At 36.1% G+C, this 24,523-nt stretch overlaps 1 protein-coding gene across 1 annotated transcript in view; it reads right to left on the bottom strand.

The window, feature by feature from the left end:
* Window positions 1-24,523, bottom strand: part of COL19A1 (collagen type XIX alpha 1 chain) — a 325,436-nt gene that overhangs the window by 216,139 nt on the left and 84,774 nt on the right. Inside the window, exons 10-11 of the mRNA XM_027602614.1 lie at window positions 19,211-19,255; window positions 16,734-16,778 (exon numbers count right to left, since the gene is read on the bottom strand). Coding sequence (XP_027458415.1) covers window positions 16,734-16,778; window positions 19,211-19,255 — 90 coding nt within the window. The remainder of the gene's footprint in view (window positions 1-16,733; window positions 16,779-19,210; window positions 19,256-24,523) is intronic.

Here is a 24,523-nt window from a genome sequence, read left to right on the forward strand (position 1 = left end):
ATCAGCAGTACATGAAGAACGAGGAAAAATGTAGAAAAAACAAAGCAAATGTTAATTGCTTTCTGTATCTTGTCTGATTTATCCTCAACTGCTATTAGAACAGATCATTGATAGGGAGTTACTTATATGGCTTAAAGGGGATTGTGAAGATTAGTAAGGAAAAATAAGAACCAAAAATAAATTCTGTAAGATATTAAACTAAGAAGCAAAAGCCCATATGGTAACTTGTCACACAGTTAATGCACAACATCCACTTAGAACAGCAGCTGCACTAACACCTCTGTTTTCTGTGCAGTGGAATTCTGTTATTTAAGTCTGATGGGACACACTTGTTCAGCAATTACTATACAGTGAATTGCTTTTACATCACATGTGAAAGTTCACATGCCAGTGGCTTCTAAATAAAAATAATGCACCTGTCATCTAATGTTTGGTGACATTGAATTAATTATCCTCCCACCATCTGGAATCATCTCCATCAAAGAGATTTGATTAATAAAGTATATTTATTAACTGAGATTTAGTAGAAACAGTTAGAGATGATGAATATTTGATGATTATGTTAAGCAGAAGCAATAGCTAGATTAATTTTTAAATCCATTTCATGAAAAATATTTTTTAAAAACCACATCTTTTTAATACGCTAAACACTCTGTCACCAAACATAGGGTTGCCTTTACCTTACTCTTAATTTAAAATGCAATCTCATTAGGGAATGCTCAAGTGTGAGGAACAAATGAGTCATAGATGTCTTCCTTGGTTTTGAGTACAAAAAATACTCTAGAGTCACCTGTTCATGAATTCATATATTTATACTAAAAATTCTCTTCCTTTCCCAGAGCTTTCTGAAATAAAAATGGGAAGAGAATAACCTAACAAGGGAGTCAGGCCTGGATGGGGTGAAAGGAAACAGGTGGGAAAGAAAGGACGGCAAGGTTCACAAGAGGCTGAAGAAAGAGGAGTATGGGGGAGAGTAAAGTTGAGTCTACGGGAAAGGGCGTTAAAACATAAGGGTAGAAATCTGAGACAACACCAGAGCCTGGAGTGAAGAAATAGGATAATTGGAATAAAGGTCAAACAGAAAGCAAAACTGAGACAAATTGTAAACCACCCTTTTAGAATACTCAAGCACTGATTAATGAGAAACTATCTAAAGTCAAGTTGTCTTAGTCATTATATAAATGAGGATCATGGCCTTTCTACTTATCTCTCATTATGTGCCCCTGAATTTCCATATTTCTTTGTCCTTAAATTACATAAAATAGTTACTGAATAAATTTCCTTAACAAAACGAACCCAGGTCACTATAGCCAATAGTTCCCAAATTCCACTGTAATTGCAACTAAAAATTATGATGCAAGAATCAAAAGACAACCTTTAACACTACTACTGAATTAAAAAGACAGTGTAATATAGCATTAAAAGAAGAGTATGATGTTATTTTATAGAATAAAGAACTAAATAGTACTTGCCAAAGGCAATGCGCTTCACAAATGCTGAAAAATAGAAATGTTACCCAATTTCTTCCCTGCACATTTTAGTATACTCTTAAATGTATTAATGTTTTATATATTGTTTTTTTGAAATACAATTCCAAGGGTCATACATGTAAAATGAATTTTGGTCTTTACACCTCACGAATTCAGTAGCAGGAGTTTGAAAAAATAAGCGTTGATATTGAATTAAATGAATTAAAATATTAATTATCAAATACTTCTGGAAGCTGAAAAGAAACACAACTTAAATTGTCTACATGAATCTCCTCTAGTATTAAATTAACTAATTGAATTCTTCTATGTGCTAGGCATTATGTTGCATGTTGGAAATAAAGACATAAATATGGTTCCCGCTTTCATGAAGTTTCTACTTTATTGGGAGAAACAGAAAAAAACACCCTGTCAGTAAATTTATAATTCTAAATTGTGATAAGTGCTATATAGGTGAAGTGCAGTGTTGAAGGTATAATGAAAATTATAACAAAAGGAACTGATTTTGATTGGAGCATCATCAAGGAAGCCTCCTTCGAGAAAATGACTTACAAGACGTGATAAATAGATAGAGGCTAGCCAAGTGAAGGGAAAAAGCAGTCCAAGCACAGTTCTAAAGCAGTGGATAATTCTGAGGCAGACAAGAGCTTGTGAGTTCAAGGAACTGAATGAAGGCTGCTGTGGCTGGAGCAGGAGAATAGGGGGGTCATGGGGAGAGATGAGTTCCAAGAGGCAAAGAGAAGCCACAATGCAGGACTTTGTAAACATATTAGGGATTTTGGATTTTAACTTAATGAAAAGCAAACAAATGCTTTAAACGTAAGACTCACATGATTTGTTTTGTAAAGCTCCATCTCTACAACTTAGAGAATGGGTGAGAGAAGAGCAAGGATCAAGACAGGGAGATTAGTCAAGAGGTGACTTGTAAATGATTATGGCTTGGTAGTATTGGGGGATATGGAGAAATGGATAGATTTAAACTATAATTTGGAAGGAAAATTGACATTGGCCAGAAATTTCAGAATGTTGTTAAACAGTAATGGTGGTATATTTGTCTTGTTCTTGATTTTAATGAGAATTCCTTAAATATTATATCATTTTTGGCATATGTTTGATATCCCTCAGAAAGTATAAGATGTTTACAACTCTCTGGGTAAGTGAGCTGGGTCTGTACTTTTCTTTCAGGTCTTCCCTTGATCAACAATATTTTCCTATCAAGAATGCATGCTTGGGGTACCTGGGTGGCTCAGTCAGTTAAGCATCTGCCTTAGGCTCAGGTCATGACCTCAGGGTCCTAGGATCTCAGAGCCTATGTGTGGCTCCATGCTCAGCGGGGGGGCCTGCTTCTCCCTCTGTCCCCCCTCCCCCTGCTTGTGATTTCTCTCTCTCTCAAATAAATAAATAAATAAATAAATAAATAAATAAATAAATAAATAAAATCTTTAAAAAAAAAGAACTCGTGCTTGCTTTGGATATTGGTGCATTAAGGTTTTCTTCTTCAATAATCCACACTCCCTCCAGCTACTGCCCTTGCTGTTGTCCCTTTCATAGCCAGGTCGTGAGAGAGTTTTCTGAATGCTCTTTACTTTGTCACCTATAACTTGCTCTTCAACAAACTCTAACATAGTGTCTACCTTTGTTATTCCACCAAAATTACCTTTGCCAAAGTCACCAGTGACCTAAGGGGATGATGCTCATCTCCCCTAAGGGGGAGGCAGTGAGTTAGAGCCCTGGTATTTCTTTCTAAATTTTCACCTTCTGCATTTGTTTCTTCATCTATAGAATGGGGATAATAACAGCAGAGGGTTGTTGGGAGCATTAAGTGAGGTAATTCATATAAGCTCATGGAATAAAAATGCCTGTATATAGTAAATGTTCAGTAAACATTAGCTACTGATATTATACCTTATTTGATTTCTATACAACATTTTGAAGATTTAAACCCTCACTTTCTTAAACATTTTCCTCTACTTGGCAACACATTCTACTGATTTTCCTTGTACTTCTCCAGATGCATCATTTCCATATTCTTCTTCCTTTACTTAACTTCTTAGTGTATGTTTCTCAGCTTGTGGTCACCTTCTTCTACTTCTGACCCCCCTCCTATGCAATCTCACCCACTCCCATTGCTGTGTGCTGACTGCCCCCTCCCCCCCATCAGTCATGTAATACAGACTTCTTTTCTGAACTCCAGGCTCAGATCTAATTAGATGCTGGACAGGCATCTCAAACTTGTGGTATAAACCCCCACCCAAATTGTTCCTCTTATGATACACAATGTCCAGAAATGGGAGAATAATCTGTATCAGCACCTTCTCATCAGTTAATGCTACCCTCAAGTTATGTCTCAGATCTATCTACCCCTCTCTGTCTCCACCAAAATAGCAAACAAGAATCATATCTTGCTTGCCTACTGTGGAGGTCTCCTAAGTAGCCACCCTACATTTACCCCTTCCATTCCTGCATCTTTCACCAATGTGAAACAAACAGCAAGATGTGAAATGTGAAGAGAATTAAAACAATTAGAATAAAGAAGCAAAATCACTATATTCATTTCCTAGGAGATATATATATATATATGAAATGGAAAAACTAATAGAATTAATAAAATTAGCAATTAGAATCAATAAGAGAATTGAGTAAAGTGACCAGATACTAAATAAAAATATAGAAACCAAGAGCTTTCCCATATACCAACAATACTCACAGTCTTATTATTTTCTTCTCACCTGTGCCCCTTCTTAAAAATCCCATACACTTGGGGAACATGGGTGGCTCAGTCAGTTAAGCATCTTACTCTTGGTTTCGGCTCAGGTCATGATCTCAGGGTCGTGAGATTGAGCCCAGCATTGGGCTCTGTACTCAGTGTGGAGTCTGTTTTAGACTCTCTCTCTCTCTCTCTCTCTCTCTCCCCCATGCCCTGCTTGCACTCTCTCGCTCTCTCTTTTTCTCTCAAATAAATAATTTTTTAAAAAAAAATCTTTAAAAAAAACCCTCCCATACACTCTACGTAAGTCAGCTGAATTGGCTGCAGGGCTTTCCTGACACAGGTGATTGGACCAGAGGTGAGTTGACTAGATTTTCTATGCTTAAAGTGTGGGTATGAGACCCAGTGATTGCAGTCTGTTATTAGCACTGGGCTTATGAAGGTATGCAAACCAGGGAACAAGGCTGCCATTTTTGCCATTTAATACTAAGTTTAACAACAAGCAAGAAGAGTCAGGCTATAAGATAATCAAGAGAACAGAGCAGTTTCACAGAAAAGAGACATTATGCAACCAGAGAAGAAAACAAAATGCAGAAATATCTTGGTTCTTGATGGCTTTTTAGTTCTTGATTGTAAACCCTCTGCTACACATGAAAAAGTGCTCAACACCACTGGGCATCAGGGGAATACAAATCAAAACCACAATGAGATACCATCTCACACCCATCAGAATGGCTAAAATTAACAAGTCAGGAAACAACAGATGTTAGTGAGGATGTGGAGAAAGGGGAACCCTCTTACACTGTTGGTAGGAATGCAAACTGGTACAGACACTGTGGAAAAACAATATAAGAAGTTCCTCAAAAAGTTGAAAACAGAGTTACCCTATGACCCAGCAATTGCACTACTGGGTATTTACCCCAAAGATACAAACATAGTGAGGCAAAGGGGCATGTGCACCCCAACATTTATAGTGGCAATGTCCGTGATAGCCAAACTGTGGAAAGAGCCCACATGTCCATCAACAGATGAATGATAAAGAAGTTGTGGGGACACACACACACACACACACACACACACACACACACACGAATATTATATAGCCATCAAAAATGAAATCGTGTCATTTACAATGACTTGGGTGGAAATAGAGGGTATTATGCTAAGTGAAATAAGTCAATCAGAGAAAGACAATTATCATATGATCTCACTCATGTGGAATTTGAGAAACAAGGCAGAGTATCATAGGGGAAGAGAGGAAAAAATGAAATAAGATGAAATCAGAGAGGGAGACAAACCATAAGAGCCTCTTAATCATAGGGTTAAGACTCAAACTGAGGGTTGCTGGAGGGGAGGGGGGTGGGGGGAAGGGGTAACTGGGTGATGGACATTGGGGAGGGTATGTGTTGTAATGAGCACTGGGTATTACATAAGACTGATGAATCACAGACCTGTACCCCTGATATAAAAAATACATTATATGTCAAACCCTGTGTTATATCCCAAATCAGCATGTATATGTAACATAAAACCAATCAAAATACCAAAGATGTTTATATTTTGGAACTAGGAGAATTGATACTAAATTCATAAGGAAGACAAAAATAAAAGCAAATGCTCTATCAACATCTTACCAGGTAGTAGGCACTAATTAGGATCCTTTGCATTTAAGTGTCAAACACAATAAAATAGGAATCATTATTATTCTCAGTTCAAGGATGAAGAAATCAAAGTTAGAGTAGACTACTATCCAAATTTAAATATCTAGTAAGTAGCACCATAGATGGGTAAGATACACAAGGAAATATTTAAAAAGAAGAGTAATGAAACTGTATTTCCAGTGCTACATGTTAAAATATATAACTAAAGTAATTAAAATAATGTGGCAGTAATACAAAAATTAACAGACAGAATGCATACCTCCAAAATAATCTTAGTATATATGATTTAGTACATGATAAAGAAAGCATTATGAACAAACATGTAAGGAAATTATTATAAGATATGGTATTAAGGAAAAAGTCGAGTTTCATCTTCATCTTAACAATAGTCGCTATATAAATTTTAGGTAGAAGAAAGGATTACAATGTGTAAAGGCAAAACTAGAAGAAAATATGAGTGTATATTTAACGGATTTCTTGAAAGCATAGGATTTCAAAACACAGAATTAAGGAAATCAAGAAAGAAAGACCAACCAAGAAATTTACAATTTCTGTATCTCAATGTACAATAAACATTAAAGGCAAACCTTAAAATGAGAATATTTATAACATATATGATATAGGATTGTTATCTTGTGTATGTGTGTGTGAATGTATAATGTGATATTAAAGAAATACAAGGAATAAATAGAAAGTTAAAATGAAATAATATTTGATAAAAATTTTTATCATTTAAAAAATGTAATACTTAAAGCTAGTGAAGGTAGAATGAGGATGCAACCACTATTTGTGAATGTGTAAACTAACTTAAAAAAACAAACTTTCAGGGGTGTCTGAGTGTCTCAGTCAGTTAAGCATCTGACTCATGATTTTGGCTTAGGTTATGATCTCAGGGTCCTGGGACTGAGCCCTGCATTGGGCTCAGCCCTCAGTGGGGAGGCTGCTTGAGATTCTCCCTCTTCTTCTGCTCCGCCCCCCAGACATGTGCTCTCTCTTTCTCTCTAAATAAATAAATCTTAAAAAAAAATTAGGAAAGTAATTTGAGTATATGTATCAAGAATCTTAGGGGCGCCTGGGTGGGTTAGTGGGTTAAGTGTCTACCACTGGCTCAGGTCATGATCCCAGTATCCTGGGATCAAGTCCCACGTTGGGCTCCCTGCTCATCAGGGAGTCTGCATCTCCCTCTGCCTCTAACCTCCTCACCGCTCTCCCCTTCCCTGCACTCATGCTCTTTCAAGTGCGCACTCTCTCTCTCAAATGAATAAATAAAATCTTAAAAAAAAAGAATCTTAAAAATTTCCACACTCATTAACTCAATAATTCTAATTCCAGAAATCTAGTAAAGATAAAACAAGAAGTATGTTTAAAGATGCTTCCCAAAGTATGCTAATTCTGCATTATATGTACTAGTTAAAACACATTTAAAAAAATGAAACAAAATAAATTAAAAGGCTTAAATTTCCAAGAATAAGGGAATAGTCAAATAAAATATTGTATCTCCATATAGTGAAATATTATGCAATCATTAAGAATAATACTTTAAAAAACTAATATTCATGAAATATTGCACCCTTTGATGGTTATTCTCCTTTTCTTCATGTTCCTCTTTTTTTTTTGACATTTCACTTTCTCTATAACCACTATTAAAAGATGCAGCAACAGAGGGTTAAACATATTCCACATAATCTAGAGTTATTCACTAGTGCTGTGAAGAACAAGAAAATGACACACAATCAGCAATGACTAACGTTAAGCCCCTAGCTTGGCTGTGGGATTACCATTATACTTCCCAATTGCCTGCTACCATGGCTAATTGTAAGTTGGCATGGTTACTTCCATACCAATTGGCATTGGCCACAGATAAATTGCTGTGATTTTTTAAATTATAGTTATTATTCTACTCCATCTGTTCTCTTCATTTTTTGAGTCAGCTGTCAAATCAAACACATAACCCTTCCTAAAAGTTGTAGAAGTTTTACATGTTACCAGAATAAATGGAACAATTGCATAACACTGATATTCAGTGGAATTCTACAAGGTGAACCAAGAGAGAATTAACAGGAAGTAAGGTGACATGTCAATAGTTGTTTTAGTGATGATGGGAAAGTGCTATATTTATAATAACAGTATTTAACATTCTTGCATTAGTTTTAAACACTAGGCATAATTGCCAAGAAAGCTTTACTAGTAAAATCCTAAAAATACATTTCAACTCTGACCTGCTTTTTCCAGTTGTTCTGGTCTCAATTTTATTTTAGCTAAAATTAATAAAGACTTGAGATTATGTGAAAGTACTAAATAATTCCTTGGTTTAATAATTTGACATATTATATTTCTCTATTCCCATTCCAATTAAGAGTTTTATTTTTCAATAATATTTCCCTATTATGCATAAAGCATCCTTGCCATTTCAAATATGAAAATATCTTTTGACACAGTCTCCAAGACCCATTGTGTAAACATAACTTTAAGATTATACTGCAGGTCATGAGAGAAGAAGAACAAAGTAAACTTGCTAAACCTATTCAACCTTTGTATTCTAAAGTAGAGTTTAACTTTTATATTAAAATAAGAAAATTTTCTCTTGTGCTCAATTTATTACAAAAATGGTCCGATTTTTACCCCTCCATGTATCCATACCCCTTACAATATGGCTTTGCAGCTTATATGATCAAGAAGTGGCATCTATTTTCCCAGCCCTTGAATCTGGGCTGGGTTTGGGAATTCCTTTGGCCAATGACATAATAATGGCAGAGGTGATGTCCTGCTAGTTCTGAGCTAGGGACCTTAAGAAGCCTTATATGCTTCTGCTTGCTCTCTTTGGACCCTTGCTTTTACCTTGAAAACAAGATTGGGATTATTGTTGGAGGATGAGAAATTATTTGGAGTAGACATGTTGTCTTTCAGAGCCCAACCTAGACAGGCCACCCTCAGCCAACCTGCCAGCTGAAAAGACATATATAAGCAAACCTAGACAAGATCATCTGACACCAAAGAATCACTGAGCTAAGCCCAGTCTAAACCACTAAACCACAGAGTCATGAACTAAATAAATGAATGTTGTTTTAAGCCACTAAGTTTTGGGGTGATTTGTTACACATCAGTAGTTAACTAATATACCCTCTTGTCTTTGTTTAATTATTTAGAAGGAAAATTAGGAAGTAGTATTAGGCAAATAAAAAGTAGATATGAGAATTATATCAACTCTATTTTTCTCAAAATATCAATGTTTAATTTTTTCATATTTTGGCTGTTGAGGATACTTTTATTGAGCACTTTTTAATTACTAATTGCTCATTTCACTCCTACAACAATCTCATGAAGCAGAAATTATCTTTATTTTATAGAAAAGGAGACCATTGTAAAGAAAACAAGGGACATACCCAGATTCACACAGCTGGCATGGCAGAGCTGGATTGAAACATGGAACACAAGGAATGTGAATCCATTTATTCTATGATGGGTCACCATCAGTTCTACAATGAAGTGTCAAGTCTAAGCTCTCTTTGGAGTGGCACTCCAGAAACTGGGAATGTGTGTTTTCTGTTGAATGACCTAGATGCTGCTCCCTGAATGTTCTAAAAAATAGTTTATGCATATTACATAGACTTACTCACTTGGGCTTTTTCTCATTCTCCAATAAATTTTAAATGGCTAAAATCCCACAGCTACCCTTCTGAATTCTCAAGTTCAATATGCAATTATCATAACAACTGAATGAAAAATTAACTGATATAAAGGGAAAATATCTTCCAGTATGAAAGGTCTTGGCTTATTTTAAGCCATAATTGTTATTTATAGTAGCAAATGATTACTATTGCTTGCCTGATTGACTATAGGTCTCATGATATTTAATGCTAGAAGTCAATATTTTAGTTATTTACTGGTAGGCAAAATAATTTATTTTGGGGACTTATATAAAAATAGTCAACTTCTAACCTTGGTTGTTATGAGTCGAGTATGAAGTTTAAATCAATCTATGAGAAATAAATCAAAATAAAATGCTACTGATTAAATTGTCCATCATTCTCATTAGCCTAGCATTTACATATTAGGCCTATATATTTATTATATGTCTCAGGTGCTAATATATTTTTAATACTGGAAACAAACATCTACAGAGTAACAGGAAATGAATTCAGTGCCTCTGCTCTTTAACACTCACTTAACTAGTAACCAAAATGAATAGATTAAGCTATGAAATAGGTAAGTAAGGACATTTTTTAGTAAGCATTTTCCACCTCTCTTATCACACCTTTAAAAGAATCCATCAAAGACAAAAGACTGTACATCATACATAACATCAATACGAAGTCTAAATATATATTTTATTTTAGGGGCACCTGAGTGGCTCAGTTAGTTAAATGTTTGACTCTTGATTTCTGCTTAGGGCATGATTTCTGCCCTGGGTGTGAAGCCTGCTTAAGATTCTCTTTCCTTCTCCCTCTGCCCCTTCTCCCCCTAAAAATAAATAAATACATAAGTAAATATATATATTTTATTTTAGGCTGGCCAATGAAAATTTGAGTTATGTCCTTTGAAAATTACCTGATTGTTTAATTGCTGATAGAAGAAATACAAATGAAGGGAAGCAAGGTCAAAAATGAACTACTGGGACTTCATCAAGATAAAAAGCTTTTGCACAGAAAGGGAAACAGTCAACAAAACCAAAAGACAACCAACAGAATGGGAGAAGATATTTGAAAATGATATATCAGATAAAGGGCTAGCATCCAAAATCTATAAAGAAATTATCAAACTCAACACCCAAAGAACAAATGATCCAATCAAGAAATGGGCAGAAGACATGAACAGACATTTTTCCAAAGAAGACATCCAAATGGCCAACAGACACAGAAAAAGTGCTCAACACTGCTCAGCATCAGGGAAATCCAAATCAAAACCTCAATGAGATATCACCTAACACCAGTCAGAATGGCTAAAATTAACAAGTCAGGAAACGACAGATGTTGGTGAGGATGCAGAGAAAGGGGAACCCTCCTACACTGTTGGTGGGAATGCAAGCTGGTGCAGCCACTCTGGAAAACAGTATGGAGGTTCCTCAAAAAGTTGAAAATAGAGCTACTGTACAACCCAGCAATTGCACTACTGGGTATTTACCCCAAGGATACAAATGTAGTGATCCGAAGGGTTATGTGCACCCCAGTGTTTATAGCAGCAATGTCCACAATAGCCAAACTATGGAAAGAGCCAAGATGTCTATCGGCAGTTGAATGGATAAAGAAGATGTGGTATATATACAATGGAATATTATGCAGCCATCAAAAGGAATGAAATCTTGCCATTTGCAACAACGTGGATGGAACTAGAGGGTATTATGCTGAGTGAAATAAGTCAATCAGAGAAAGACATGTATCATATGATCTCACTGATATGAGGAATTCTTAATCTCAGGAAACAAACTGAGGGTTGCTGGAGTGGTGGGGGGTGGGAGGGATGGGGTGGCTGGTTGATGGACATTGGGGAGAGTATGTGCTATGGTGAGTGCTGTGAATTGTGTAAGACTGATAAATCACAGATCTGTACCTCTGAAATAAATAATACATTATATGTTAAAAAAAAAAAGAAGAAGAAGATAGCAGGAAGGGAAAAATGAAGGGGGGAATCGGAGGGGGAAACGAACCATGAGAGATGATGGACTCTGAGAAACAAACTGAGGGTTCTAGAGGGGAGGGGGTGAGGGGCTGGGTTAGCCTGGTGATGGGTATTAAAGAGGGCACGTATTGAATGGAGCACTGGGTGTTATACGCAAACAATGAATCATGGAACACTATATCAAAAACTAATGATGTAATGTATGGTGATTAACATAACATAATAAAATAAAATTAAAAAAAAAGTAAGACAATGTTTAAGTGCAAAAAAAAAAATACAAATGATTGGATACATGGTTTAATGATAAATAACCCCAGGCAGTTTTGGAGTAGTAAAGTACTCTTGTACTCTACCCTACATTATAATAGACATTTCAATAGTTTTATTCATTTGAATATCACATTTTGTACAGAATTCTACAATAATGTCTTGTTAAATAAACCAACGAAGAATAGGGATCAATTGGATGTTTTTCCAGTGGATTCTGTCAGGTAAAAATATTTACAACAATTATAAAATCAGAGAAATAAATATTTAAACATAATTTTCCAACTTAAATAACTATTTTATTTCATATGGCACTTCAGGACTGAGATAACATTCTGGTAACAACAAGACAATAAAAATCACAAGTCACTGAAAATTTATAGCAACCAGTTTCCTGAAGTTTTAAGAGATGAATTAAAGCAGGAACCATATGCATTTGTTAGTTTTGCAGTTGCATTAATACAAGTATAACTCAGAGTGGAAGAAAAGATCAGTAATCGAGATGATCAAAGTAGATAAGGGCCATATGTTTAAATAAGAGTAAGTCAAAACCTGCTTAACCATGAACACTCTTGACTACAGAATGTCAAAAGTTCGATACTATCCACATCTCCCAGAGCCAGGTGGTTCATGAAGAAAAGAGCATTTGATTGTCCTTTTTCTTTTCACTGACCTTAAGAAATCTTCAAGGATAAGATCGTTTTAATTCACCAAATGGAAAAGTTCCACACTAGCTGAAACGTCTTAGTCCTTGTAAAGATTTGCTACCTATGTACCCACGTTAACTTAAATGTCACTCTTAAATGAACAAAATCGACTACGCTTTACCTAGAAAATGTAGAGAAAAATGTTAGGAAAAGTGTGTCATGAACAGCAGTTGCCACTGGATGTTTCTCTCTCACAATCAAATGATATTTAACAATAAAGTTGGGCAGAATCAAGTTTAACACCTAAGAAATCAGTTTTTAAACTAAGTTAGTCAGGGCTTGAATGAAAACATAGAAGAATTGGGTTAAAAGCAAAACCAATCACATGAAGCAATTACTTAAAAATACTGAATGCTATAATGAAGCAGATGTTCACATTTGCTTTTCTATTTTCTTCTTCTTTTCATAATGTAACCAAGTAATATTCCTCCTATTTTGACAAAGACCTAAAGTAAAAACCTGGGCTCAGGGTTTAGGAATAAAGATCACTTTAATGAACCCCTGCTAAATCTCCTTTTTCTAATGTGATGGTCAGAGCTTACTTCATGCATTTACATTTGGTCCCATAATAAGAGTTTGGCTGTATCATTGCTGGGAAGGCTAACAGTGTATGGATAACTGTCACCTCAGGAGTGGAATCTCCACTTTGTTCACTAGTAGCAGCCCCTTCAACACCTCCAAATGTACTGAAGAACCTAAGGAAAATCCCCCAAAGAAGGGACGTTTGGGATCACTCCTATAGAAACAGAAAAGCCAGAACACAGACCCCAGGGGTGGGTCTATTCTTCAGTCAGAATATAGACCTCCTCCCTCCTGCTTTGTGAGGTATGCTGTTAGAGTCAAAGGATCCTTGAGTGATGCTCACCTGACTTTGGCAGCAGGCAATGGGGCAACGGGATAGGGTCATTCCTATCCATCTAAGTGATAAACCCCCAAAAAAGGTAAACCTGAAAGTAGATCTCTTCAGGGAGAGTCCTGCCAGCATCAGTAATTTGAGAAAGAACCAATCTTTCAAATAATTTTCACTTCAGGACTGATTTGGCTGAATTGTGCTTGCTCAGGTAATACATGAGTTTCTTCCCTGTCATAAGTTGCTTATAAACTCAGGAATATACTTTCAAATGAGGTCCTCTATACTTGTTCAAGTTTCATGAGTTCTTCTCTGGACTAAGGATACCACATTAGACATATTGAGGATCCACTCGGTCAGTCTGGCTTAAGAGTTGAACTGGCCTGCGGGATAGATTTCTGGCCATCAAGAAAAACAGCAGGTTTCTCTACTTGGTTTATACTGGATTATAGGATACCACATAGTGGTATCATCACTATGAAGATATCCAAAGACCATCTCTTTGACAGTTGATATGTGTTTTCTTGTTCAACTGGTAGCCATGTGCCTTTGGTAGGTATGACATCTCTGAACAATAACAACTCCCTGAATTCTTTTGTTATGCAAATAGTGAGTTGTATCATTCAAAGCAGTCAAATTTTAAATACAGTAAAGGCCACAATAAGGCATTTAAAGAGGAAAGGTAGATCTTATTGTAATTATATACTCAGTCTTCCACAAAGAATTGAAAATCAAATTAAATTGTCTTTTAGCAGGTGGGGGAATGGGCAAAATGGGTGAAGGGGAGTGGGAGGTACTGGCTTCCAGTTATGGGATGAATACATCAGGGGGATGAAAGGTACAGCATGGGGAATATAGTCAGTGGTATAATAATAGTGTTGTATGGATAGTAGCTACACTTGTGGTGAGCACAGCATAATGCATAGACTTGTCCAATCTCTATGTTGTACACCTGAAACTAATGTAACATTGTGTGTCAACTACACTGTAGAGGCTGCTTTTAGGCAACAGGCTCAAGTAATGGAAACTTGAGCAAGGCAAAAGGCCCCACTGTCACTACTGAGCTGAAGCAAACAGGCTCATTAAGCCATAGTCTCTAACTGACCAATGGGCTGCTTGCAACTAGGCACAGTCCCTAAGATTACCAAAAAAGGGGAAATTCCATATGTCCTCATACTCCCTTATTCTGCCCTATAATTGTAACCCCTCACTACCACCTTGTGGCAGATAGTCTCTCCTTTGCTGTTCTGCCTACAGCTCCCTTGCAGTGTATTCAATAAACTTCTATCTCTTTTGTTCTGCATTGGGTGAATTCTTTCACTGCCTGCACTGCCTGCTCCCATCCAATTTTGGGATGCCCCACAAATACTTTAATAAAAAAATTAAAAATAGATAGTCTTTGTTCAGAAAACAAATTATGCTGTGAGCAGTGCAAGAATCTCATGCTTGTGTCACATAGAAATGAGTGCTTCACATACTTTTCTTATTTAGTTAATTTAGAAATACAGTTTCTAATCTAGAAGCAAAACGATGGCATTAATTATTTATCTTATGGTAAAATACGTGTGGTCATAGATCAGAATATGTAGCATGGAACACTGAAAAAACACAAACATTTGCTACTTGGTAAGTAATAATTAAAGCAGAATATATTTTTATTATAAGGGTTACTATGTGAATTTTACATTTGGCTCTAAACTGTTTGAATTATAATTCTCATTCAAGGTATTGTCTTTTCTATTTGATGCTTTATTTCTTCCTGTTATCTCTATCATTCTCCATAAATAGTTTCACCTCATGGTGAAATTGACTATTTGAAAGCAATTGTTAATAAGTATGAGGAATTAGAAGGGAAATCTTTGAAGTCAAATATATGGAATATTTTTCTATACTTCATAGCCTGTGAGAATCTATTACTGAGTGATACCATCTATGTATATAAAATATCAAAATAACCACTAAGATTTTAGTGAGATGGTGACTTTAAATTACAGAGAATTTATGTTTCCTTGCTTATTCTCACTTATTCCTACAGGTAAAGTCCCATTAATAAAACAGGAAATGTATAAATAAGACATTTATTTAAAGGCAATGGCTGCCATTCTAAAGCAAAAATACTCAAAAGATCGCTAAAAAGAGAGATCCACTTTTAAAATATAGTCATAATTTAATGGAATTCTCCTCAATTATATGATTACTATATAACTATCCTTTTTTCTTCCTCACAGTTCTGTGAGGAAAAGTAATTAGCAAGTAGCTTACAACATGTATAATTTGTCATAATTATTATAGATGCTCATTCTGTCTAAAATACTGATTAAAGAAGCAAATAACTGATCACGGCCCAGAAATCTAAATACAGGCAAGACTGTCTAATTTGAGATTATCTCTCCCCCTTCCCTTCTTGTGGCTGTCCAATTACAAGACATTTTGTGAAACAAAGGAATGGTGCTGTTTTTGTTCTATTTAAAAATAAAACTGGACTTATGAAATGCAGAAGGATTCAAATGATTGAATGGAAATTTTGGATGACTAAGGCACTCATTCTCTGTACGTTCAGTAGAAGACTATAAATTTTTTATTTTTATTTTTTTAAAGATTTTATTTATTTATTTGACAGAGAGAGAGACAGCAAGAGAGGGAACACAAGCAGGGGGAGTGGGAGAGGGAGAAGCAGGCTTCCTGCAGAGCAGGGAGCCCGACGTGGGGCTTGATCCCAGGACCCTGGGATCATGACCTGAGCCGGAGGCAGACACTTAATGACTGAGCCACCCAGGCGCCCCAAATTTTTAAAACAAAGATTGCTTGAATATTAGGTTGACTGCTTCCCTTAGCACCAGTCTGGATCCGTATCCACAGTTTTCTCTGCCTCTGAGTCTGGTAACCTTGTGGAGTTTAAGGAGTTCACTATAACTCAATCTGGGATGTTGCACAATCCTGTGGTTTTTCCTACACCTTGCCTGCCCTCCCTATTAAACCATCCCTTTATTTTAACTCTTTCAAACTATTCTATTTTCACATCTCTTCTCTGTTTGACCCTAGTATAGTTCTTATTTATCTTCTCAGAAAAAATTCCACTGATACACGAGGTGTACATGGAAACAAAACGGTTTATTTAAAAGACTTGGACACTCAGTGCATCAGTGATGTTTTAGCACACAAATATAATGCTCAATGTTTGAATCACTTATATGTCAATGGAATGCATTTAGCGAGAAATATCTAGATAGAACTACCATCCAAACAAGCTTAGAAGGATTTCTGACAATCATCAATATATTACGTCTAACTTAAGTGAAGTAAATATTTTAAGTTTCTTTCTTAAAAAATTAGAATTGTTTCTATGGAAAGCACAAGAGAGGTTAAATATTCCACTTCGAAATATTTTCATGAACACAATGTATTTTTACTGATGCATACATCAAGAGAGATATTTACCTTTTCACCAATTTCTCCTTTGCTGCCTTCAAAACCTTGCTCTCCCTGTAGAAGAGGAATATGATATATATGGTAACAGGAACTCCACTTTTAACACACACAATTATTACAATAATAATGATAATGTTTCCAGTAACAAAAATCAATAATTATAAATAAAAGCCATTTCTAATATGTAAACTTTAAACCAATATTAACTTGGATGAAATTTAAATATTCCTAAATATTAAAGGGTACAAGCTATAGCTTCACAACAGTGCTTTCAATGCCACGTAATCTCCATACACCTGCATTGCTCCATATACTGTACCTTTCTCATAGACTTTTTGAGAATTGAATGCATCAGCATAGTGCCTGGCACCAAATAAGTTAGCCATTATTACTCTTACTTTTTATTATTGATTTATATTTATTACTTTTTTATTATTACTTTTAATTATTACTATTACTATTGACTTCACTAGATCCCATAGAACAGCCCTCTCAAGCTGACTTCTGTGGAATACCATTCCAATGAGAGCTGTGTGATGAATGAGTTCAGTCTTGAACCCCAAGTCCCGGCTCCAGCTCTGACATCAGAGCCATCCATGCTCTTTACCACCCAGATCTCCTGCCTCTCAGTCACAGAAAGGGGACTGGTGGTGGTAGCCCTGCTGACTTTCAACCATCATCATTATTCCAAAAGGTCTAAGTCCCCTGTTCTCAGCTAAAACCCTCTCCGATCTGCCAAGCTTATTTTCCCACTGAATTCTGCACAGATATTTATAGTACTGATGTTTGATTCATACATTCGAACAAATATTCACTGAATGCCAAATATAGGTCAGGCACTCAAGACAACATAGCCAGCCAATGAGTGCTGGAGATGGGTCATCCTCACCCTTCCCCCCCACAAGATGCACTCAATAAACGTTTCCCGAGTGCACGGAGACAAGGGATGAAGGGTTTCTTATTTACGTTTTTTTTTCTGTAATGCTGCAACAAGGTGACACTTGATACAATTAAAATTCATGTGTTAGAAAAGGAATGCCCACTTTTTACTGTAAGCATAATCTCTGAGTATATATTAGAAATCATATATAATCAAATATCTGTATATCTGTATAAGTATACGCACACATACACACGTGATTAAATTATTATTTCTTCATCTGCCCTTAAGAAAGGTACTGGGAAAGACAATAGGTTAGTATTTGGGTATATTTGCCACTGAATGCATGGTCTATCTTTATTCTACCATTTTTCCTAAAATATGGACTTTAGCTTGATCTGTTAATCCAAGCTGACATTGAAGCTGCTAAATATCCCCAGTACATCAGCCACAATGTCAGCATGATGCAGCCACCACAAACAGCTGCTGGAAAGTCCAAAACTATTTCCCAGCAGATAAATCTGCATATCCCTTGGCTTGCAACTCAACTCACAGATGCAGCACATGCTGTATCAATGGGTTTTGTCTAGAGCTGCTGTGAAGAAATTCAGAGCCTTGCCATTTCATCACTGCCAGTTCAGTCTTATTTTCTTCATCAAGCCAAGTAAGGGAAGATTTTTCAAAAGCTGTAACTATCAATAAATGCATATCTTTTTTAATGGTAATTTTTAGCTACAGAGAAAAACCTAGATGTAATAGTAACTTCTGACATCTTGTTGCTAAGACCTCGAAAACTTCCAGAGCATAGAGATGATAGGGTTGGCCTAGGTGGGCCTCTAATATTGCATCAGTAATGCTCTCCCCTGTGGTAGGATTATCTGGGTGGTATCATGACAGCTGGCTCCACCTGAAGTGGCTCCCCAAACCTTCCAGGAAACTGGAATAAACCAGACTCTGTGTGTCCAGCAATGCTGGTCATACTCCTTCCCAGGAGGAGAAAGCAGCCCTGGGACAATTAAATGGGTACAAATCAAGTTCACTTTGGTAAAGAGAAAGATACTAGGCACAGAAAGAAGTAGCCCAGTCAATACAAACATTTTTATTTATTACAAATTTGTTATTCTGACAAAGATTTTTTGAAGAGGTTAGTTGTAGCATCTTTGTAATATTTAATATTTTATATGACTAACTATTATGTTTAGTTGATCTGGGATATACAAAAAGGAAGATAAATAAGAAAGAACCAAATACAGTCAAAAGCAGTAAAAATTGTTCCACTCTTCATTTTAGACTCTAATAGCAATGAAAATATGTCCAGAGCAGCTCTGGACACTCCCACAGCCCCCAGAAAGCATCATCATTGACTTCTCTGGAGAAGCATGTTGCTAAAGCTCTCTGATAAAGCTTTCTCCTATCCTGATTCCTTTGAGAAGGGATTATTTCCATGGGTTCTCTTTGGAAAGACCAATTAGTGGCTTTCTAAGAGCCTTCCAGGGAATTCAGTTTCATCAAATTAATTTTCTGAATCTTCACCATATTATGTGTAAATTCAATTTTTTAAGATGTTAAATTCTTAACTTATATAAAACATTCAAAAACTCTTTACCTTTTGACCAGCTAAGCCTGGAGCTCCACGTAAACCATTTTCACCCTAAGAGAAGTACAGAGAATAAGTTTTATTAGCCATAAAAAATAAATGAATAAAGAAATTTTTGCAGTTGGGCTCCTGGGTGGCTCAGTTGTTTAAGTGTCTTTGGCTCAGGTCATGATCCTGGGGCCTTGGGATTGAGTCCCACGAGGGGTTCCCTGCTCAGTGGGGAATCTGCTTCTCCCTCTCCTTCACCCCTCCCCTAGCTCATGCTCTCTCCCTCGTTCTCTTTCTCTCTTTCTCTCTCAAGTAAACAAATAAAATCTTTAAAAAAATTTTTACAGTCTTTAAGAACTAGTTCTAGTGTTATGGGGAAAGGTAACCTAATACTGAACGTCTAGCACATTCAGGGGCTTTCTATCTATCCTTCCTTATCTTACAACTATAGGATTGGTACTTCAGTTTTACAAAATAAGAAAACAGAGTCTGTGGGGTGCGGGGTGGCTCAGTGGGTTAAGTGTCTGACTCCTGGTTTCAGTTCAGGTTGTGATCGCATGGGTCATGAGATCCAGCCCCGCAACGTGCTCCACGGGGAGTCTGCTTGAAGATTCTCTTCATCTGCCCCCCACCCATTTATGTGCCCTCTCTCTCCCTCTCTTTCAAATAAATAAATCGAAGGAAGGAAGGAAGGAAAGAAAGAAAACAGGGTCTCTGAGTAATGTTCAGGGTCACCCATCTTGTGGCACCACCTAAGATTTGAACTGAGGTCTCTCTAACTCCATGGCCCACATGCTATTTAATATCCCTTATTTCATTTTCTCTTTCAAATCTCTGGACATGATATTAGAGTCTGGCATTGGTTTTCTATGGGCCAGGCACTATTCTCACAACAAACCTCTTGGGTAGATACTGTTATGATCATCTTACAAAAGATGATTACACAGTAGGAGATAGAAATGGAATTTGAACACATACACTTCAGCTCTGTGCACACAAACACCTCCCTCCACTGTCTCATGGAAAAGATTTCTGGCTCATAAGTGACCTCATCTAACAACTGGATATATCTATATATCTATTAGAAATATATATCATGTCTATTATAGTGATAGACACACAGATATGTATGTAAACATGCTCATATATATACATCTGCTCATATCTGTTAATTGCCTTTAAATCGAAGACGTACCCAATACCATTTTACTTGAAACAACTGTTTACAAGAATTTTTAGTTCTTTCCATTCATCTGATTCCTGTCTTGGGTAAAAAGGTTTTCAGCAGATGCTTATCAGTTTCCATTACTGGAATTCATGGGTCATTTCTTTGACAAGACTGCTTTGTAAACAGCACACCAGCTAAAATGAGATATTCCTGGGAGGATGTGCATATTCTCAATGGAACCTTAGGAATTTTGCTGCTTATAGGAACTGACTTTGGCTCCTGAGTTTCCAGGTTTAGACAGTTCAAAATAAATTAACAATTCCATTGATCTGTTTTATTTCCAGAAAACAAATAATTTATAAGACAATTTTTAAGCATTACCTAGAATGAAGTTAGATACCAGTTTTTAGAATTTTTAAGTAAAATTCAAATATATGAAGAAAAAAATCACATCTTCAAACTTTAAAATAGCAATAATATATTCTGTCTAAATCTAAATAGAGCATTATTATTTCATTAATTAAAACATTTTTGAACAATTTAGTCATTTTTAATAGTTATACCATTATATACAGACACACATATTATTTTAAAGACTAAAGCTGTTCTTAGATTAAATTATCTAAGTTTTGGGGCACCTGGGTGGCTCAGTCATTAAGCGTCTGCCTTTGGCACAGGTGATGATCCCAGGGTCCTGGGATCGAGCCCAGCATCGGGCTCCCTGCTCGGCGGGAAGCCTGCTTCTCCCTCTCCCTCTCCCCCTGCTTGTGTTCCCTCTCTCGCTGTGTCTCTGTCAAATAAACAAATAAAATCTTTAAAAATAAATAAATAAATAAATAATCTAAGTTTTTCCACAGTATAACTGCTATCATCATAGAATGTAATAAACACTAAAGGCAAAATTTTGTTGTTAAGTGGAATTAAGTGTTGAAGCATCAATAAAGTATAATATACTTATCTATGTAATAAATATATTTCTATTATTTAAAAAACTGTTATGGGGCGCCTGGGTGACTCAGTCGGTTAAGTATGTGCTTTCGGCTCAGGTCATGATCCCAGAGTCCTGGGATCGAGCCCCACATCGGGCTCCCTGCTCCACGGGAAGCCTGCTTCTCCCTCTCCTTCTGCCCCTGCTTGTGTTGCCTCTCTCTCTCTCTGTGTGAGTCTCTCTCTCTGTCAAATAAATAAATGAAATCTTTAAAAAAAATTTAAAAAATAAAAATAAAAAACTGTTATAGTTCTAGACCCCAGGCATTACACAAATATACGAGAAACTTCCCATTTCATTTGATAAAGTGATAGTAAAAGCACATTAAGTATTTGATGCTCGGGAACATTCTGTGGAAACTGAGCTTCTGTTACTCATCACAGAAGTATGTCCACTTGTTCATAAGGAGCAGAATTATTTTCATCGGTTGGTCTAATATAATGTTTTATATCACATTACAAGTTACACAAGATAACAAGATATGGCATGTAATCCAGTAAAGTACACTGATACAGTATACACGGCCGAAAATACTTTTGGGGGAAAAAAATAGTGATGGTATCTCTTTCTCATTTTCTTTGCTGACAGCCAACTCCTATGTACTATGTGCTTCAAATTCTGGCACCTCAAGCCCCACTTCTGACACATGTCAGGTTAGGGTTATACCCAGAAACACCATTAATTGTGTACCAAAAATCTCTAAAGCTGTGATATTAAGGCTGTTTTTCTCTCTTTAATGGACACAGGTTTAATGATTATTGCAATTAAAATGTGATATTTTCCTATCGCCAGTGTTAATTGTCCCCATTCTTTCATGACTAGGAATTGGTTTTGTAAACATAATCCTAAACTCCCAGATAGCCAGTGGACACCACTGATTACTCTCACAGGAAAAAGTTGGCTTCACACACCAGCAGGGGGAAGATTTTGAGATTCTGAGTAGACACTATTGAAGCTTAAAGTTGGCAACACTGGTATTCAGAACCCTTTTTTATTTTTTTTCTCACTGATTTTCTTGAAGTGATCGGAGATGTCCTACTTAACAATTTTTAATAATCTTAAACCATTTGTCATTTTTCTAGTTCCTAAGGGATAAATTAGCATATTTGTTTTGTCCCTATCTCAAAAACAAACAAACAGATTTGTTAAGTAGCATAAAACTAAAGAAGAAACTAGCCTTAAAGAGCAAACTTTTGTTTAAAAGATTTATGGATAATGACATTTCCGTCAGGACTTTATCCAAAACCTAATGCAGCTTGAGGTCAAATGGAATTTTACCTAGCAAATAAATGGCCTATCTAAAATTACTGGATGGGCAGACATTAGCTGCTTTTTCTGAACTCTTGCTGTTTTTCCTTCCTCCCAGTCCCAGCACAAAAAAGAAATAAGCTTCTCTGGCTTCTGATCAATATTTTAGCCCATTATTGAGAGAAAAGTACAATCAATATTTCCCACAGCTACCATAACATTCCAAGCTTGTTTCTCAGGCATATACTTTCTGTTATGGGTTTTCCCATCAAAGGAACTGTGTCCTTTTCCTGTTACAAATGCAAGCTACAGAAGAACAAATGAATGAATATGTGTAATACCAAGTGGGGCCAAATTTAACATTGTGGCTGATAGTACCATTGCCGTGTTATTACACTGTAATGCATCGCCATCTCCGACTTCACAGAGCCATCTAAAGCACACTTTCCAGAAATCAAAGCAACCTCTTTGAGAAGCTTTTGGAAAAAACTTAGGTGTGATTTAGGGCCAGCTGGTGGCTTTCTGAAAAACTGATCAAAGGATTTCATTTTACCTCCTTTTTATCACTGCACATTTCCCTGAAGTAAGCACAGCTAGGCATAAAAAATAAATTATTAGTTTTCCTGATTCCTTTGACAGTGGACTCTATGTCTTTTCTTATTATGCAGGAAATACATGTTGTCTGGACATTTGATAAGAAATCATATTCCCCAGGGCTATGTTTCCAAACCTAGTCCCAATGAGACCGAGCAAAGAAAGGCAGATTAAACAGGTAAATGAAAATTTGCTAATAACTACACCTAAGCCCAGAAAATAGAAATTTATATACTATGTTGCAGTGATGTTTTTGGTTTAAAAAATTAGGCATTCATCCTCTGATTAAAAAGTCTGAAATCCTACTATATAACACTGCTTCCATATTTAAAAATTTAATTTGGCCTATCATTTCATTTTATAGCACATTTTCCAGGAACTGATATATTTGGAAATATATCAGTGTTTTCCCACTAATTAACTCATATTTATTAAGAGAAGATTTACTTAAATTGAATGTTGAGTGCACTAGCTGGAAAAAACATCTGAAATGGAATGCCAGAATTCTAGCATGAAAACCAACAAAAGAGAGCTGAAAATAAATCTGATTTTGATTTTGTGTATCGCTAACTTGACTTCTACATTTCTGACTACAGGTCTGCTTTACTCAGGACGGAATCTTCAGAAATTGAATTTTTATGGTTCTTAAATTGTTGCCACTCAACTAAATACTTCAAGAAATAAAATAGATACCTCCTATTTTTTTTTCAGACCTGTCATCCAATCTAAGTCCTTTTGTTTCAGGGAGGAGTATTTTTTCCTCCTATTTTCTTGGACTTCATTCCAAGAAATAAATTGTCAAGTTAAATTGTATACACTGCATAGGGTTTAAAACTTCAAACTTTTCAAATTCTTTGTATTTGTTGGATCCTTAATGCAGCAAACACATGGATTTACATTATCATATTAATGTTCAGGATAAGGCAAACTTATAATATTCTTAATCATAAGATGAATGAGCTTGTTACTTATTATTACTTATTCTTATGGGTCGGTTCAAAGAAGGGAAAACTAGCCCACCAAAGTAATATATGGTCGATACATGTCTTAATCATAATAATATAAATATGGGGAGTTAGCAGTAGCTGAATCCAACATCTACTGTCTCAAAAACTACCAACGTGAGTGCACCTGTGTGTGTGGGTACACAAGAATATGCAAGTGCACATATCTAGAAAAGCAGGATGGGTAGTCTTAAATACAGGGACAAGAATAAATTCATACATTGATATCCACCATCTCCATTAAAGAATTTGTTGTGTTATACGCAAACAACAAATCATGGAATACTACATCAAAAACTAATGATGTACTGTATGGTGACTAACATAACATA

Source organism: Zalophus californianus, chromosome 7 (genome assembly GCF_009762305.2).
Source record: "Zalophus californianus isolate mZalCal1 chromosome 7, mZalCal1.pri.v2, whole genome shotgun sequence".
NCBI lineage: Eukaryota > Metazoa > Chordata > Mammalia > Carnivora > Otariidae > Zalophus > Zalophus californianus.